This window comes from Trichechus manatus, unplaced genomic scaffold (assembly GCF_000243295.1).
Source record: "Trichechus manatus latirostris isolate Lorelei unplaced genomic scaffold, TriManLat1.0 scaffold00045, whole genome shotgun sequence".
Lineage (NCBI taxonomy): Eukaryota > Metazoa > Chordata > Mammalia > Sirenia > Trichechidae > Trichechus > Trichechus manatus.
Window position 1 is genome coordinate 12584192 of NW_004443981.1, and position 18397 is coordinate 12602588.

The window sequence follows — 18397 nt, forward strand, 5'->3', positions numbered from 1 at the left end:
ATCCTGTTCTCTTCATTCTCCCTTGCTCCCGAAGGGGTGAGACCAGTGGAGTATCTTAGATGGCTGCTCACAGGCTTTTAAGACCCCAGACAGTACTCACCAAGGTAAGAATGTAGAACATTGTCTTTATGAACTGTGTTATGCCAGTTGAGCTAGATGTTCCCTGAGACCATGGTCCCCACAGCCCTCCGCCAGCAATTTGGACTGTGGGTTTTTTTTAAAAATAATTTTTTATTGTGTTTTGGTAACGTTTTACATAGCAGTTTAAGTTCCCATTCAGCAGTTTCTACACAAGTTGTTCAGTGACCTTAGTGACATTCTTCACAACGTGTGAACATTCTCATTATTCTCCTTCTGGTTGTTCTGTTTCTGTTAATCTAGTTTCCATACCCCCTTACCTTCTCATCTTTCTTTTAAAGTAATTGGTGACCATTTGGTTTCATATAGGTAATTTTTAAAAAGGAGCACATTACTTACAGATGATATTATATTTTGAACCAATCGTTGTTTAGTTACAGGGTGACCTCAGGGGCTAGTTTTGGTTCAAGGTTTGAAGAGAATCTTAGGGGAGTAGTCTTGGGGAGTCCTCCAGTCTCAATCAGTCCAGTAGCTCTGATTTTGTTTTTTTTAGGAATTTGAGGTCCTGTTCAACATTTTTCCCCCATTCTATCAGGGTCCATCTTTTGTGGCTCTGATAGCCAGTGGATTTTTGTTGACAGCCGTGTTCTTGGTCAAAGGTTGCCACTGGCTGGGGGTGGGGGGTGGGGTGGTGGGGGAAGGGGCTTTGAGTCATCTTGGTGGAAGAAGTCACTTTGGGAAATTCGACAAAATGGTGGCCAGGGTGAGTGCGAATCAAGTGTAACTGGCATTTGCTTGACATTTTCCTATCTGCTATTTCATTAAAAAAAAAAAAAAGCTTTGTTTTTTAGGGCAGTTTTAGGTTTAGGGGTAAGTTGTGTAGAAAGTACTGAGGGTTCCCGCATGCCCCCTCCCCCACTGCGAGTTCTTTCATTTTTACCCTTAAAAATCTGTAAAAGAAGGTATATTTGTTTCCTAGGTTTGCCGTACCAAATTACCACAAACCAAGTGGCTTAAACCAACAGAAATTTCTCACAGTTCTGGAAGCCATAAGTTTGAATTTCGGGTGTCAGCAGGGTTGGTTCCTTCCGGAGGATCTGAGGGAGAATGGGTTCCATGCCTCTCTCCTAGCACCTGGGTGCTGCTGGGGTTCCTTGGCTTGGAGGTGCATCACCCCAGTCTGGCCTGTCACATGGCTGTCTCCTGTCGTTTACAAGGACACTCGTTGGGTTTAAGGCCCACCCCCCCCAATCCAGGGTGCCCTCATTTCTATCCTTACCGTGATTAGACCCTATTTCCAACAAAGTCACATTCTGAAATTCCGGGTGGATGTGCATTTTTGGGGAACAGTATTCAACCCACTACAGAAGTGAGTGGTATTATCCTGTAGCCCCCTTCCACGGCTGTTAGAGATTAGATTGTATCCCCCAAAGATTTGTGTTCTAAGTCCTGACTCCTATCCCTGTCGTTACAGCCCCATTGGGGAGTGGGTTTTCTTTGTTAATGAGGCAGCGTTAGTCTCGGGTGTGTTTTAAGAGAGCTTCTTTTGAGATATGTAAGAGCAGATGAAGTGAGCAAGCAGAGACGGGGGAGGATGGATGCCATGCACGTGACAATCACAGAGGAATAGAAACTGAAAAGAGACGAGGACCTGCCCCCAGAGCCAACTGAGAGAGAAAGCCTTCCCCTAGAGCCAGCGGCCCGAATAAAGACTTCTAGCCTCCTAAATGGGAGAGAATTTGTTAATCTGCTCACTTGTGGTGTCCCTGTTGTGGCAGCACTGGTGACTATGACATCAGCTGGGGAGATGGTGCTCAGAGGTGGGGGAACTTGCCGTGTTGGGTGGCGAGTCCGCACTCTGCTGAGAGTTACCTGCCGTCAGGTACGCTGGGAGACCCTGCGAAGCCGTGGGGGTTTGCCCAGGTGGTTCCAGTATCGGCTTGTATATAACGCCTCAAGTGGACAGAAAAGTTCATTAAAAAAAAAAAAATATTTTTTATGTGCAAAATGTATAGACTATTTTTTAGAGCCGTTTCTAGGTTACAGAGCAATTGTGCAGGAAGTGAGTTCCACACACCTTCTCTGCACACGGGTGCTCCTCCTGTTAACCCCTTGCAGTCGTGTGGTAATCTGTGACAGCTGATGAAGGAATGTTGCTGCGTTATTATTACCTGAAGTCCATACTTTACAAGAGGCTTCACTCTTTGTGTTACATAGAGTTGTGGGATTTGACGAAGGCATAATGCCACGTGTACTTTTCATTTTGAAATAAGTTCAGACTTACAAGAATAGTACAAAGGGCTCCTGTCAGGCTTTCACCGAGACTCACCGATTATTAACCTCTTGCTCATGGGTCTGCCATTCTTTCATTTGCGAGGAGTTGCAGTCACCCTACCTCTTCACCCTAAATGCTTTGGTGTTCATTCTTAGGACAAGGCCTGTCCCTTACGTAGTGACAGTACAGTGACCGACATCAGGGAATCTCATGTTGACACACCGCTTGTCCCAACAGGGGCTTTAGAGCAATGATTTTCTAATCCCATCCAGGACCACGCTTTGTGCCTCATCTCTTTAGTCTCCTTCCAGCTAAAACAGTTTCTCGCTCTTCCTTGACATTTCATTGACATTTTGGAAGAGGGCAGACTGGTTCTCGGGAGACGGTCCATCAATGCGGCTTTGTCTGATGTCCCTGAGATTAGGGTCAGGCACGCCGCAGAAGTGAGTGGCGTCCTCCCTGGAGCGTCCTATCGGGAGGCATCCTGATGGTACCAGCCACAGTGAGCTAAATGCATCACTTCCCCATTGGGAAGGTACTATAGTGGAACCTGTGAGAGCCGAAACTCAACGGGACTGCCTTGTTTTTCCAGGTCTCGCAAGTTTTCAGCCTTTGGCAGGGAGCAGTCTCACCACTTTTCCCTCCGTTGGTGGAAAATATTTTGTGTTTTCCTTCCCTGACAGGTTTCCACCTTACGCGGGTTCCCGCTTTCGCAGGTTTTACTGTCTGTGTTCCTCTGTAACTAATAAATCGTGAGTGCTAGGACTTCGAGACTATGTAGCGATGTCTGTCTCCATCAGCTGTTCATACATGAAGCCGTGATGGTTGTGATGGTGAATTTCTACCTTCCTCTGAACATCTACAGCTACAGTTGGGGTTGGGCCGTGAGGTGCACCTCTCGTTTACCTGTGTATGGGGGTATTGTCATCAGCGTGGACTCAGGGACTCTTATTTCACCCAATGGGCTTGTGATCTATTGCTGTCACGACCACTGCTCTTGTCACTGTCCCCTTGCTCAGGACAGACAGCTGGCTGGGTGTGCCAGGGGGGAGAAAGGAGTTTGGGATTCAATGGCCAAGGTGTGCTTCCTCGTAGGGTCACTGTGGCTGGGCCAGGGCACCTGCTGTTCGTCCTGTCTGTGCTGCTGACTGGCCCTGCCACCTCGGACCGGTTGGCGAGCACCTTAGGGCCCCCGGTTCACCTATGGGTAGAAGGAGAGGTTGGGACAGGCTGACCTAAAGTGCCATTTGCCCTGACTCCTGAGGCTCTGAGGGTCCCTCCTTGGTCTCCTGCCTCCTCCCTGCTGACCCTGGGCACTGGCCGTGGGGCAGTTCCTGGTGGGCCGGCCGTCACCTGTGTGAGTGATGACATGCAGGGACAGAGGGAGGCTCTTCCGTGCCCTGCCCCGCTTCCTCATGGCGCTTCTCCAACAGGCCCTTCCTGTGTAGGAGCAAGGTCTGTTTATTCTCGTTAGCAACCAAACACTGCCCTCATCCTGGCACCGGCTGTGCCCTGACCTTCAGGCCTGGTCTCCCTCCTGGTGTTCAGGACTTCTTAAAGAAGCACGGCTGCGTGGGCACATACCGGGGTGTGCTGCAGCCATGAGCCTGTTCCGCCTGTGCCCACCCACACCGGCAGGGTCCTTGGAGGCCGACCACTCGCTCCTTGTCCAGAGAGGGGAAGTGACCTGCCTGGCTCACACAGCTCCCATGCCCCCTGGGAGCAAGTGTCCCTGTGGGGATTTGAACCAGAGCCAGTGCTGGTGAAGACGCTGGAAGAGCATGGCCTGTGAAAAAGTTACGGAGCCTCCTTCGATTCCTGAGCTGCAGGGTTCTGGGGTCCAGAGCCCTCGAGCAGCCTTGGGGGTGGGGGGAGCATCATTCTTTCCAGTTACAGATGAGGAAACAGGCTCAGAGACGGCCAGTCACTAGCGTGGGGTCATACAGCTGTCGGGCAGGTGATGTGGGAAGACTGTTTCTGCCTGCACCCCATGAGCGCAGAGAAGCCCAGCCGACCCTGGCCTTTCCCCAGTACGTGAGCTGTGGCAGAGCTGACTTTCCACCCTGGCTCCGCCCGGGGTTCTGGGGTCCCTCCCATCGAGAATCGCAGCCGCCCCATCCCCACGGGCCTGGGCTGATCAGGTACCTGGCCAGCAGGACAGTGGGCTTCTGGCCCGCTGCTCCTGCTTTGGGCCGTCCGCTGGTGTCACAGTACCAAAAGTTGAGCAGGAAGGGAGGGTTTTCCAAGCCCTGCCCAAGGCTAGCAGGTGACCCTTGAGCCCTGGAGGCTCATGCACCCCCGCCCTGTTGTGGGGAGGGCCTTGGGTCCAAAGGGCAACTTCAGTTGCATTTACTGGGTAAAAGGCCCCTGGGGCCGGAGGCTCAGCCAGAGACGGAGCTGAGGAAGTGATGCCAGACAGGCATGGACTGAGTGACCTGTGTCCCCAACGTCCGAGAGCCCCAGCAACGCCAACATCTGCACCTGGCCACGGCCCCTCCTTGAGATGGCAATGTGTGGGTGCAGGCCCTCCCTTTGGGTGGTCTGGGGAGCCTGGTTGGCCCCCACTGTGCCGAGGGGCTATTGAGGCTGGGCAGGACGCTCTGGCCCAGCCGACACTTGCCGTCTACAGCCCTGCCCGCCTGGCCCCTGCTGGCTTTAGCTCCCAAGGGCCCCCTGTGGTGACATTGGGATGGTGCGGCTGGCCTTGTACAGCTGCCCCCTCCTCCAGCTTCCGGAGGCCGCCTGCAGTCCTTGGCTCCTGGCCCTTCTTCCATCTTCAAAGCCAGCACATCTCTGACCCTCCTCCTACCTTCACAGCTCCCTCTGACCACAGCTGGGACGGGCTCTCAGCTTTAAGGACACGTGGGATTAGATTGGGCCTCCCTGGGTAATCCTGGCTAGTTGCCCCATCTTGAGTTCCTTAACCTCAGCCACCTCTGCAAAGGCCCTTTGCCCTGTCACTTGGCACAGTCACCGGTTCCAGGGAGCAGAGCAGGGACATCTTTGGGGGGCATTATTTTGCTAACCACATTTCCCAAGCCCAAGCTGAGATCTTCCTCCAGAATAAGGCCTTCTGTTTTCACCTGGGGACACTGAGGCCGAGGTTGCGTGGAGGGTGCTGTCCTGGCTGGGCCTCCGCCTGGGCCTCCCCTCTCCTCGCTCCACTGCCACCTTTTCAGAGGAACCCAGCAGTGCTCATCTGCACACAGGTTCTGTTGTTCATGTCGTTGTGGGCACCAATTACCTCCTTTCAACATCCCATGGGAGGAAAGGAGTCGGTGCTTTGCCGAGGCTGGAATGCTGCCTCCTGGGAACCCTGGGGAGAGTGACACCATGAAGCCGGCTTGTGATGATCGTCTTGGCCAGCAATCACCTGCTGTTAGTCACCCGCCCTAACTGGAGGGACGCTGTCTCGCAGTAACTCAGAGTTGCCTCCCTGGCCTGCCCTCTGGGTCATCTGGTCCCCCACCCTCATTTCACTGGGCTGGTCCAGGCCACTGGGGGGTCAGGGCAGAGGGGGGGCCCCCCCCTCTGTCCCCTGCCTCTCTCCACGGGCTCTCGCCTGCTGTCCTTGGAGCAGGGGACTTAATGGGGTGGCACTAGAGGAGCCCCCTGCAGGGAATGTTCTGGAGGTTTTCCATAAGCAGCCTGGGAATCCAGACACCGGGAGGGGCGGTATGGAATGAAGAGTGTTTAGTTTCTTTCCTGACGAGTCTGTTGTGCTGCCTGGACATTCTTCCTGTTACTTAAAAAGCACTGTTGTTTGGTAAGAAATGTATAAGAAGTAAGCTTAGAGAATAACAAGATGGCCATTTATCCCACGGCCCACATTGCCAACCATAAGGCACTTCTGCTTCAGATCTCTTCCTTTTAAGAAATAAAGCTTTACAGGTAGACTTGAGGGGCCTGTAGATCATCTCCTGCCCCCTCCCTCCCCTCCCGTACCCCTGCCCCAAGGGAGACTGTACCCAGAAGTTGGTGCTCGTGATCCCGTGCACGTTTCCTGCAGGGCGCGCGTCCGTAAACAATGTATCCTGAAACTTGGCAGGCCTCCCACTGTATACAAATGGTGGCACACTCTGTACCCTTCAGTATCGCACCCCCTTTTATCGTGTTTCTGGGGTGTATCCCTGCTGATATGTGTGACTCTGTTCATTTTGTTCTTGGTGTAGTGTGAATGGTTTGGGTAAACCACAATCGAGCTGGTCTTCTGGGGAGGATATTCAGGTGATTTCTAATGCTTCCTAATACAGCCAGTGCTACCGGACAGGTTCTTGTACCTGTCTGCGTGTACACCTGTGCGGGCTGTCTCGGCGTGAGCCTCTCCAGTGGAGCGGAGTCCTGCCAAATCAGCGGTGCAAGTGAGTATTGTCGCCGTGGTGTCTGTTCCTTACAAGGGTGCCATTTCTCGGTGTTTCTGCTTTTTCTTTTTGCCAGTCTGCCGACGGAAATGGCATCTCCTCGTTTTAATCCGCATTTCCCTGATTACGAGCGCGGTTGGGGTCTTCTCACGTATTTCGTGGCTGTTCGGGTTTCCTCTTGTGTGACTTACCTCTTTGTGTAGCCTTTGCCCGCTGTCATTGATCTCCCTGTGGATCTGTAGGGATTCTGTACGTAGCTGTGGGATCCTTGTACGTTCTGGGATGGCACTTGCAGATAGCTTCTCCCAGGTGGTGGGCTGTCCCTGAACTTCACCCACGGATCTTCTGTTGGGCAGGTTTTTAATACTCAGATAGCTGGAGTTGACGATCTTTCTCTTCATGGTTTATTCCTTTTGTTTCTTGATTAAGAAATCCTTTCCTACTTGAAAGCATACTTTTTTTCCTTTTTCCTTTTTTATTTTATTTTTAAAATTTTTTTTATTGTACTTTAGATGAAGGTTTACAGAACAAATAGTTTCTCATTAAACAGTACACATATTGTTTTATGACATTGGTTAACAACCCCACGACATGTCAACACTCTCCCTTCTTGACCTTGGGTTCCCTATTACCAGCTTTCCTGTCCCCTCCTGCCTTCTAGTCCTTGTCCCTGGACCGTTGTGCCCCACTAGTCTCGTTTTGTTTTATGGGGCTGTCTAATCTTTGGCTGAAGGGTGAACCTCAGGAGTGACTCCATTACTGAGCTAAAAGGGTGTCCGGGGCCCATAGTCTCAGGGTTTCTCCAGTCTCTGTCAGGCCAGTAAGTCTGGTCTGTTTTTGTGAGTTAGAGTTTTGTTCTACATTTTTCTCCAGCTCTGTCCAGGACGCTCTGTTGTGATCCCTGTCAGAGCAGTCAGTGGTGGTAAACGGGCACCGTCTAATTGTACTGGACTCAGTCCGGTGGAGGCTGTGGTAGCTGTGGTCCATTAGTCCTTTGGACTCATCTTTCCCTTTTATCTTGTTTTCTTCATTCTCCCTTGCTCCTGAAGGGGTCCTTTTGCCTTTTTTAAATAACAGCTTTATTGAGATGTGGTTCACATTTTGTTAAGTTTCCTCATTTTAAGTGTACAAGTCAGCGGTTTTACGTTCATGGATTTGTAGAATTGTCACAAGTATTAAATTCCAGAACATTTTCATCACCCCAAAAGAAACCTTGTACTCTTCAACAGTGAATCTCTGTTCCCCACCGCCCCATCCCCTGTTCCGACTCATAGCGACCCCATGTACAACAGAATGAAATATCGCCTGGTCCTGCACCATCCTCACAAGTGTTGTTATGCTTGAGCACATTGTTCTAAGCCACTGTGTCAATCCATCTCACTGAGGGTCTTCCTCTTTTTCACTGACCCTCTACTTTACCAAGCATGATGTCCTTATCCAGGAACTGGTCCCTCCTGATAACATGTCCAAAGGATGTGAGATGAAGTCTCGCCATCCTCACTTCTAAGGAGCATTCTGGCTGTACTTCTTCCAAGACAGATTTGTTCATTCTCTTGGCAGTCCATGGTACATTGAATATTCTTCACCAACACCACAATTCAAAGGCGTCAGTTCTTCTTGGCATCCCCCGGCAACCACTAATCTGCTTTCTGTCTCTTTGGATTTGCCTATTCTGGACATTTTCTTCCCCATGCTGTATGTTCTTTAATTGGAGTCCCTGGATGTGCAAACAGTTCAGCGCCCTACTACTGGCCAAAAGGTTGGGAGTTTGAACCCACCCAGAGGCACCTTTGGAAGAAAGACCTAGTGATCTGCTTCCGAAAGGTCACAGCCTTGAAAATCCGATGGAGCAGTTCTGCTTGGCGCGCTTGGGGTCACCATGAGTTGGCATCGATGTGACAGCAACTAACAACAACACAAGTTAGTCACGCACAAAGCCCTCTTCATTCACGGCACCTAGAGCTCATGTCTCCGACTGCTGCTTGGCGGCCAGTCTTTTGTCTCTGCCTTCAGCAATGGTGAAGTGGATGCCTTTTTCTCGGGGGAGAGAAATTCATGGTTTGTCACCTTTGCCAATTTCAAAAATGTTGGAGAGCCAGACGGCAAAGCCGTTGGTGTCTTTCCCGTGAACCACGTTGAAGGAGCTGTGATGGATGGCTGTCTCTGTTAGTGATCACACCAGCCCTACCAGGAGCATCTCCAGTCGCCGCACACAGGTTCCCAGTGTGGAACTTGCTGGAATCGGTCCTCTTGCCAGTCTCCAAATCAATGTGAATGGTCCTTCACGTTGATAAGGAGATCGGGGGTGTGGATGGTTCAAGTATCGGGTGAGGAATTCCTTTCGTGCCCGTAAAGATCTTACTTTGCGCAACTTGTACTTCGCCTCCTTGGGTGTAATGCGATGAATAGCAAAGTGACCCTGGGTATCATAGAGCAGATGGAGGGAATTCCCCCCCAGTCTTGCCGATGTCCATAAAGCCAGCTGGGCAGGTTGTATCCATTGGGACCTTGTCGTCAGCCTTAATGAGCTGCTGCCACAGATCTTGATGTCGGCTTCTGTCAGGGCCTACTTGCCTCTGTTCCTTCAGGGAATGAGGAGGGGAGACACTGTCTCAGCTTGTGGGACTGGTGGACGGATGAGGAGCAAACACCCTGTTCGTCCAGCATCCGATGCTTTGCAGCTGCTACATGCTTCAGATGCTTCTTGGGACCCTGAGCCGAGCCATGGCTGTGCTGGGCATGGAAAGGGCTGGGTATCTCATGTAAGTGGGATCTTTTGAGCCTGCCTTCTTCCACTAAACACAGTCTTCAGGGTTCATCCATGTTGTAGCATGTGTCAGAAAAGCATTTAATTTAAAGTTGTTTTTTTCATGTAGGCATCCCTGCCCCTCCTGGACCTGCTTTCTGTGTGTCGTGAGGTGGGATCTCTGTTCTAGAAAGAGAGTCGATAGTCCACAGCCTGTCCCCCACCCCTGGCATGTGGCCCACCACTAGCTCTCCGGGGTGTGGTCTTCCCCCTAGAAATGTGGTCCACACGGGCCTCTTTCCTCTGAACTCCCCGAGTCCAGGGGTCCTCCCGTCCGCCTCGGAATCCTCTTGTTGCACAGAGTCAGCGGCGCATTGTCCAGATGTCATGCAGCGGCCTGAGGGGACTGTCCGGAGCCCCCTCTTTCTCTTGCTTGAGAGCCTTTCATTCCCCCCTGCTGCTGAAACTCGGAAGTCCTGAGTGAGGTGGCGACACCTGTCCACCCACTTCCTGCTGCCCCCATGCCACACCTAGATTCCCTGATTCCTGAGCCTGCCCCACCTGCCACTTGTCCCCGCGTCTGCACACGGCTGCAACATCCCCGGGTGGTCCTGCCCCTCCTCACTCTCCTTCTGGACAGCGGGCTCCGAGGCAGCTCCCCCACCCACCATGGTGTGGCACTCGGCAGGGACTCAGCTGACATCTAACATGCAGACAGACCCCCGTTCTCCTGAAACAAGCAAGCACAAGCCTGGCCCTTCTGGTTCCCGTCCATCCCGGGCTCCGATGGCAGTCCTAATCCCTGGAGCGTCCGTGGCACTTGCTGCCGAGTTCCACCTCACTGATGAATAGTCAGGGCCAGGAGGGCGGGGGTCCCTTGGGGAGGGAGGCGGCCATGTAAACCGTCACTGAGCAGCGTGGTCAGGAGCTCCCAGCCCGGCTGTCTGCTGGAACCCCCCTGGAGGCTGGTTAAGATGTCTCTGATGCCCGCTCGCAGCACTAGAGTCCAACTCAGTTGGTCTCGGGGGAAAGAGGTCAGGTTGTAAAAGCTCCTCAGGTGAGCCAGGTGAGGGTGCTGTGCAGCCGGCAGAGAGCCGCAGCCAAGGGTGACGTGGCCCCTGGCGGGGAATGTCCCTGCCGGGCGGGCCGCCTGAGGTCGGCGCACGGCCTCTGTGCACGCCTGCAGTGATTACACATGGTAGGGCAAGCGCAGGCTAGAGGTGCCGCCACCACCACCTGCTCCGCCCTCGCACGGGCGCGGGCTGATTCCTGGAGGCAGGTGAGGATGCACGGGCAGGAACTCTTCCCTTCTGCCCTGGTTCAAAACTATCACACAATTTCAGTTTGGTGCCACAGGCTTCCCAAGCTGTAGGTGCAGAAATGAGTGTGCGTTCTGGGTTTAAGAACGTGGGTGCCACCAGCCAGGCCCAGAGTGGAGCAAATGCTAGATGATCCGAATCTGAGCAGGGCTTCCTGTTTGGCTGCTAGTTGCGGACGTCAGAGAGGTGCTCGGAAGCTGGGTGGCTTTTCCTGGAATTAAAAGCGCTGGGCGCCTCCACAGCCCCATGCGGCCCCATAAGCAGAACTCTCCGCTGTGGTGAGTCTCCACTCCCAGGCCGTTGCGGCGGACACACGGACAGTCAGCAGAGGGCGGGCAGGTGCCCTCATAAGAAAGGCTGTGAGCAGCCTCAGCGATCCCGTTTTCCGTTAATGCAATCACGAGTCTGCTCTGTGCCAATTAACTCCTTTTCTTGGCAGGTGCTGAACAGGGTTTCCTTTGCACGGTGGTGGCCTGGGACGAAGGGGGTGAGGGCTTCAGTCACTGTGATTCCATCATGATTGATCACTTGTGTTGGCTCAGCAGGGTTTTTAGGTCTCCAGGACGCTTTATGGGAGGGACTAGCCTGCTTGGGCTGATGTGGCCCGGTGGCTGTGGGGACTTGGGCTCGGACTGAAAAACATACTGTTGTCAAGCCTTTTCATACTGAAGCATGGAGCTCATCTAGCACCCTTGGAGGGGAGCTTTGGGGGAGATGGAATGGAGAACAGTGTCTGCAGACAGCTGAGCGTGGCCCTTACTGTGGGGTAGGAAGGCTCCATGGCATCGCGACCAAAAATTCTGCATTGGGAGAGGAGGCCCTTCTGGGGACTTCTTCCCTCCAGCCGCCACCCCATATGTGCCCCCTCGCTCTCCTTCTTCCCTCCAGGGCCCCCTTCTGCTCTGCCTTGGTGGGCCCATGAGCTCCAATTCCAGCTGCATTTTTAGCAGCTCTGTGACAGGGCCATTGGGAGGAGGGGAGAAACCTCTGAACTCTCCATGCCTGTTGGCAGGGTCCAGGCTCAGAAGGCGGTGTCCAGGCTCAGAGGACGGGGTCCAGGCTCAGGGGGTGGGCTCCAGGCTCAGAAGGTGGGGTCTAGCCTTAGAAGAGGGTTGTGTGGAGCAGCACCGATGACCCTGGGACAGTTCTGGGGGGCCCAGGGTGGCCATGTGTGGACCCCTGGGCTGGTGGGGAGGCTTTGAGGCAAGGTGGAAAGGGCCTTGGCTCTGGATAGATTCCAGTTCAAATCCTAGCCTGCGGCTTTTTCCCTGTGTGACCCGGGGCCACTGCTTCACCTCTGAGTCTTGAGTTCCTCCTCCTTGAGATACGGTCAGTAGTCATAGGACCCGCCTCGTCAGCTTGGCGCGAGGGCTGCACGGATGATGGGAGTTTGTTTGTGCCTGGCATATAGTAGGTACTCAGCGTTGTGTGTGTGAAGGGGGCAGAAGCTGCTCCTCTCATCGCGTTGCCTGCCCAGAGGACTCTCCCTTGCCCAGGGCTCTGGATGTCATTGCTGAGTTTGCAGACTCCCTGCAGACTCCCTCATGGGCCAGGTGGGAGGAGGGAGCGGCCCCGCCCAGTGCTGCCGCTGCCTGAGAGGCGTTTTCGCGGGAACTTGATGCTCCCTATTACAAAGCCCTCTTGCCTTTATCCATAAATCATGCCCGAGTCACATTCCACCCGTGTCTTCCGGAGCTGCTGTGGGTGCCAGGAACAGCACAGGGGTTCCTGAGCCTCCCGCCTGTGCTCACGCCCTGCCTCTGCTCAGACTTGCCTGCCTTCCCTACTCCACTGTTGGCTTCCTCTTCCATGCTATGAGCCAGTGCCGCTGCATCCAGGAAGTAGTCCATGGTTGCTCCTGTCAGCCCCTCCTCCCTCTCTGCCCCCAGCCCCTAGGCTGCACCTCTTCTCCACTCTTTGCCCTTCAGTAAATGGGTTGTTCCTCCAGCTCCGTCTGTAGGCTGAGAGTCCCTTAAATAAAGGGGTCAGTCCCTGGACAAGCATGAGTCTGCCACCTGGTCCCACACGCCTGACTCTGTGACCTTGGGCAGATCCTTCCATTCGGAGCATCCCTTTTTCTCGCTGGCTGGGTCCACGTGTGGATTGAAGAGCATCAGTGAGTGTATCTGGCACCAAGCTGGGCAGCAGTGCCTTCTGGCCTTCTGTGCCCTTCTCATGGCTACATCAGGAACCTTCCGCGTTCCTGAGACTTCCGTCCAGCAGAGGGGGCCATTCCGCCTCTGCTTGCACACCCCTGGTGACGAGGAGCTCCACCTCATGAGCAGACTGGACCATCCTGAGGTTCGTACCTCTCCTTTCTGGTCCTGGATCTGAGGACTTGCTGCTGTGCCAGAACTTGAGGCTTGGGCGACCTTTGGGAATGCTTGGCCCATAGAGAAGGTAGGGCTGGAGGTGGAGCCTCCAAGTCCTCCAAGAAAACAGACCAACTCCAGGCTCTGTGGAGCAGCTGAGAGGCTCGTCAGTGGAGCCCACATAGCAAAGCATCCCAGGCTTGCCAGGGGAGACCTGTGCCTACTTGCTGCATCGGAGGTGCAAGGCAGCCAGGCATGTGCAACTCCAAACCAGCTGCTGTCCAGGTTGTGAGCAGGACAGGTGGGCAGCTGCCGCCTGGGGTCAGCTTGCGGGCTGGGCAGGTGGGCAGCTGCCGCCTGGGGTCAGCTTGCGGGCTGGGCAGGTGGGCAGCTGCTGCCTGGGGTCAGCTTGCGGGCTGGGCAGGTGGGCAGCTGCTACCTGGTACTAAGCTCTGGCTGAAGGCTGGGCCTTGCAGAAGTGGGGCTGGTGTGGCCTTTGCTGTTGTCTCGAGCCCAGGGTGGCACAGAGCCGGAGGGTGTGAAAGGCTCGCTGGGAAGAGGCAGGCAGCTGCACCCTGGGTGGGTAGCCCCTGGGGTCCCCAGAGCTCCTCAGCAGGATTGATGCCCCCGTCTCACCTCCTCACCCCTACCTGGGCTTCCTGGGTCACTTCCTATATAACCCCCTTGCAGATCCTCGTCTCTGGGTCTGCTTGCTTCGAGGCACCCCCACTAAGACACAAGGTCAGGCGGGGGGGCTTACATGGGGGCCTAGTGTCGAACGCTGTTGAAGTCGGCTCCAGAACGCTCACCTCGGCCACCTGACCATGTCCTCCTTGCGTGTCCCTGCCCCGGGGGGTGGGGTGGGGCGTCATGTTCCTAGAGTGAGGGTGATGGGGCGGGACAGGTTTGAGAGCCAGAGAGGCCACCTGAGAGCAGACTCCTTTGGGAAACTGGGCCTGCGCCCCCTGCCGGGTGAGTTCACACCAGTTCTCCAGGAGTTGGCCCGGGCCACTCCACACGAGTGCTGAGCTGGGTTGGGGGACTGCGGGTGCGATCGGACGTGCCTCCTGGCCCCCATTCTTACAGCTGTTCAGACCCACTGGGAAGTGGGAAGCTGGACACGGCCACAGCTGCAGGGGAGGCTGCGGGCAGCATGGGCCCGCCCAGGGGAAGTGGCAGGGCAGCAGGAGGGCTTGGCCAGGCCTGGCGGCTTCCAGGCAGTCAGGGTCGCCTAATGGTGAGTGTGGGGCCCAGCGCAGGGTTCCCTGGGTGGAGCCGGGAACGGCGGGGGTGGGGAGCTTGGCAGACCCTTTGGGCCCTGATCCTGCGCCCCTGGGCTGCATAGGCGCCTCCACACTTGCTCCAGAACAAAAGATCTGTGAGGGGGGTGGCCAGGGAGAGCCCCCATAAAGGAATAGTGTTAGACAGCTATACACGCGGCCAGAAGCGCTGTCCTGAGGAGCCCATGGGAGCTGTGTCGTGAACCCCCCAGGATAGGTCCCAGGGGTCTGGGAGGGGCCCAGGTCCCTTCTGTGGTCACCTCCCTCATTTGCCCGATGAGCAGCCGAGCTGGGAAGCTCTGCTTGCCTCCCTCGTGACTTTTTCTCATTACGGTAAACCCTGGGATTAATTTAATTACACGCCTGTCTCCTGGAGGCTGGGGCTCAGAGGTGCCCCATGGGATCACGGGCTTGCCTGAGGCTGCTGGGAAAAGCAGCTGCCAGGGAGCCAGGCCTTTCTGGGGTCTCCTTCCCTCCAGCCTCCACCCCGGAGATGCCCTCTCGCTCTCCTTCTTCCCCTGCAGGGTACAGCCTCCCTGGCTCCTGGCCGTGTGGAGAGCCTGGCTCGGGCGGCAGGTGTGGGCACAGGTCAGGCAGGGAGGGCGAGGGGCTTACTGGGACTTCAGGCAGCCTTGAAGCCAGGTCAGCTCTGCAGGAGCCGCCAGCACGGGCTCCGCCTGGGAGCGGGAAAGGCCTCTAGATCTGGGAGGAGGGCTGCGAGCAGAGATGCTGACGAGACACCTGCCCGTCTTGGGCCCCAGCCACCTCCTGTTCTCCCTCTGATTTAAAACTGCAGTGATGCTAGTGGGTGGCTCTGTGATGTGATCGTGCAATAATCTGTCACTTTTTTGTAAAAGGAGAATCTCTTCCTACTCTCAAAGTAGATTATTTGAAAACTAACCAAAGCCCATTTGAGAAAGTAGTCCCTCCTCCGAGCAATCCCACAGTCAATATTTTATGTTCTTCCTCCCTGAATGCGTTGGAAAGCATGGCTTTTTCCAAACACAGCAGTAATTATACGCATATAATTTTGTATCCAGGTCTTTGCACTGACGTCTTAAGTATTTTTCCGTATTGTTTAGGAGACAAACTCTTCCTAAACAGGGTTTGAATGATGTAACTGTATCCGTAACTGTAGCTGTATCAGTTCTTTAGAGCTGCCTTAACAAGTACCACTCGCTGGGTGGCTTAGAACACCAGAAACGTGTTTTCTCACAGTTCTGGAGGCTTCAAGTCCAGAATCAAGGTTCTCAGTGGGGCCACGTGCTCTGAAGGCTCTAGGGAAAAGGCCTTTCTTGCTCCGTCCAGCTTCTGGTACTTCCTGGCTATGGCTGCATCCCTCTGCTCTGTCTGTCTCTCTGTCTGCTGTCCTCTGGGAGGGGGGCTGGCGTGGCAGGGTGTGTGAGGGAAGGTTCCTGAGAGGTGAGGCCCGAGGTGGGGCTCAAGGGTAGGCAGTCTGGCTTGTGTAGTTCCCCAGCAGGGGGCGGGCCGCTGGGCTTCCCTCACTAGGGCTCAGCTGCTGCACTGCTGGGCCCGGTCCAGAGCCACGGGTGGGGGCTCCTGAGGGTCCTTCAGATGTGCAGGTCAAGGGGCAGAGGGCACGAGGCAGAAAGCTGCCTCTCTGCCTGGGGGGTGTGGCCTCTGGGGGTGTGTGGCCTCTGGGGCAAGGCCTCTGGGGGCATGGCCTCGGAGGACGGGTGGTAGCGGGCGCTGGTATAGGACCTTGGGGCTGGCAGCTGGGGCCCCAGAGAGGGCGAGAAGGCCTCAGGATTTTAGACACCAGGACCCCAGGGTGTGGCTCGTCGGGGTCACGCCAGCTGCGTGCTGGGGGTGGGCAGATGTTTCTTGATGCACACAGTGGGCATGGCGGGTCCGGCTCCCCTAGCCCCCTTCTGCCCACCCAGGATGGTTAAACACCCTGTGAGGTCTGAGCCCGAGTCCCCAGGTACCCTGCGGTGGTAGGGAGGGGTGTAGAGATTGAAGGGCCTGATGTCAGATGCCTAATGTGAATTCTGGGGAGACTCTGCCTCCTTTGGAGGCATGGGAGGGGGGATGGTGCTGCAAAGTGCTCCTCCGTATGATCGGGGCACACCTGTCCTTCCCCCAGGAAGACCCCATGGTGAGGGCTGCGCACAGAGGCGCGCTCCTGCTGCCTTCCCTCTCTGCTGCCCTTGCTCTTCCGGCTGGTGGGTGGGGCTGGGTGCCTTTGCCTGCCCTGCTCGCCCCCTCCCTGACCCTCAGTGTCACCTCAGCCCTCAACGACGCAGCCTCCCTCCACTCCCCAGCCAGGAGTGACCTCATCACTGCTTTGCGCATCAGGCAGCTGAGCAGATTCTCAGCCCCATGGGGACCAGGAGCCAGGGCCCGGGTGACCCAGGTGGGGGGATGTTGGAAAGCTGGGTTAGTGTGGTGAGGGGCTTTCCACGGGCTTGTCTGTTTGGGGTGCTGGCTTCGTTCAGAAACTGGGGCGTGCAATTGGGGAATTCCTCTGAGCCTCTTGCCGGGGTCCGAGGCCCAGCGCCAGCTCCTGGAAATCTTGATTAGTGAGAGCTGAGGAGGACACGTGCTGGCTTACCTGCAGGGCATGCCACCTGTACAAATCATTTGCAAGGGGCATTTGAGTCATCAGCCCACCTGTGAATCAGACCAAGGTGGAGTCGGGAGAACGCCAGACTCTCATGGAGGGTGTTTGGGAGCCTCAGTTTCCCCGCTGTGTGGTGGAGGGGCTCCTGGATGTGGCTCCTGGGCAGATTGCTCCCTGGTTGTGGGTCCCCCTGGGAGTGCTGGGGGGACTCTGTGGTTGGGAAGTATTAAAGATGCGAAGGAGTTGCCCCGAACACACCGGTGTGGGAACCCTTCCTGCAGGTACAGGACCCCAAGGCCCAGGGCGAGGGGGTGTTGGGGGCTGGCTTCGGAAGGGCGCTCTGCTGGTGGTTGATCTCCTCTCCTGCCATTTCAGATCCCTCGTCCACCTACATCAGGCAGCTGGAGACCAAGGTGAAGCTGCTGGAGGGTGACAACAAGCTCCTCGCACAGGTAGGCAGCGCGGCCGTCACTCCACGCCCTCCCACGCCCCCAACCTCCCACCTGTCCCCTCGAGTCCCACTCGGAAGTCACCCTGAAACCAGCCGGACTGCGGGCTGAGTTCTTGCTCCACGGCCTCTGGGATTCTCTGTGTTACTGCCTTTCCACGCCAACTGTCCCCCTGCTCCGTGGTCTGTAAGCTCCTTGGGGCTGGTCAGGGCTGTCGGGGGTTGGTACTTTCCACACAAGGAAGGAAATGGGCTTCTGGAAACTTCCCTGCCCTACCATGCTGGGATACACTGGCCACTTCCCCAGCCCTCTTGACCAGGCCCAGTGCCCACATGATGGGGCTGCAACCACCCTTGCAGTGGGGCAGGTTAGAGGAGAAGCGGCAGTGAGGGCGGCTGCCGGGCGACGTCTCAGGGAGGCAGAGTGGGGCAGCCTGGTGGTGGGCGTGGCTGCAGTGTTGGTCCTAGGTGGTCAGGGAGGCCCTCCGGGCTGTGAGGCAGTGTGGGGCGGTGACGGGGGCTGACCCATCCCCGGCTTGATCTGAGCACCCCCTCCCCTGCTGTACCTGCTGGCCCAAACATGGCGGGCCGGGGTCCCCAAAGCATTTCTCTGAGAACCGGCCCCGGGAGACCTCAGCTGCTAGGCTACCATCAGGCTTGGCACGACCGCCCTGCTCAGAGTCTGCTGCCCCCACTGCCTGCCTGCTAGCTTCGGGGAGGCTCCTGGTCCCGAGCGTGGAGCGAAGCCTCTGTCACTGAACTCCCACCTCGCCCTGCACAGACTGCACGGGCAGTGCCACCGGCCCTGTAGACACGGCGTGTGGACACCCCACGCCGGGCTCTCCCTCCCTCCCTGTGCGGCGTGTGGACACCCCACGCCGGGCTCTCCCTCGCTCCCTGTGGGGCGTGTGGACACCCCACGCCGGGCTCTCCCTCCCTCCCTGTGCGGCGTGTGGACACCCCACGCCGGGCTCTCCCTCCCTCCCTCCCTGTG

The 18397-nt window shown here is 56.0% G+C and overlaps 1 protein-coding gene and 1 pseudogene across 1 annotated transcript in view; one reads left to right on the forward strand and one right to left on the reverse strand.

The window, feature by feature from the left end:
* CCDC85C (coiled-coil domain containing 85C) overlaps positions 1-18397 on the forward strand; it is a gene marked incomplete at its 5' end in the record, with an annotated part of 82126 nt that overhangs the window by 45171 nt on the left and 18558 nt on the right. Inside the window, one exon of the mRNA XM_004376731.1 lies at positions 17331-17407. Coding sequence (XP_004376788.1) covers positions 17331-17407 — 77 coding nt within the window. The remainder of the gene's footprint in view (positions 1-17330; positions 17408-18397) is intronic.
* On the reverse strand, positions 8678-13963 carry LOC111820642 (40S ribosomal protein S4, X isoform-like; annotated as a pseudogene).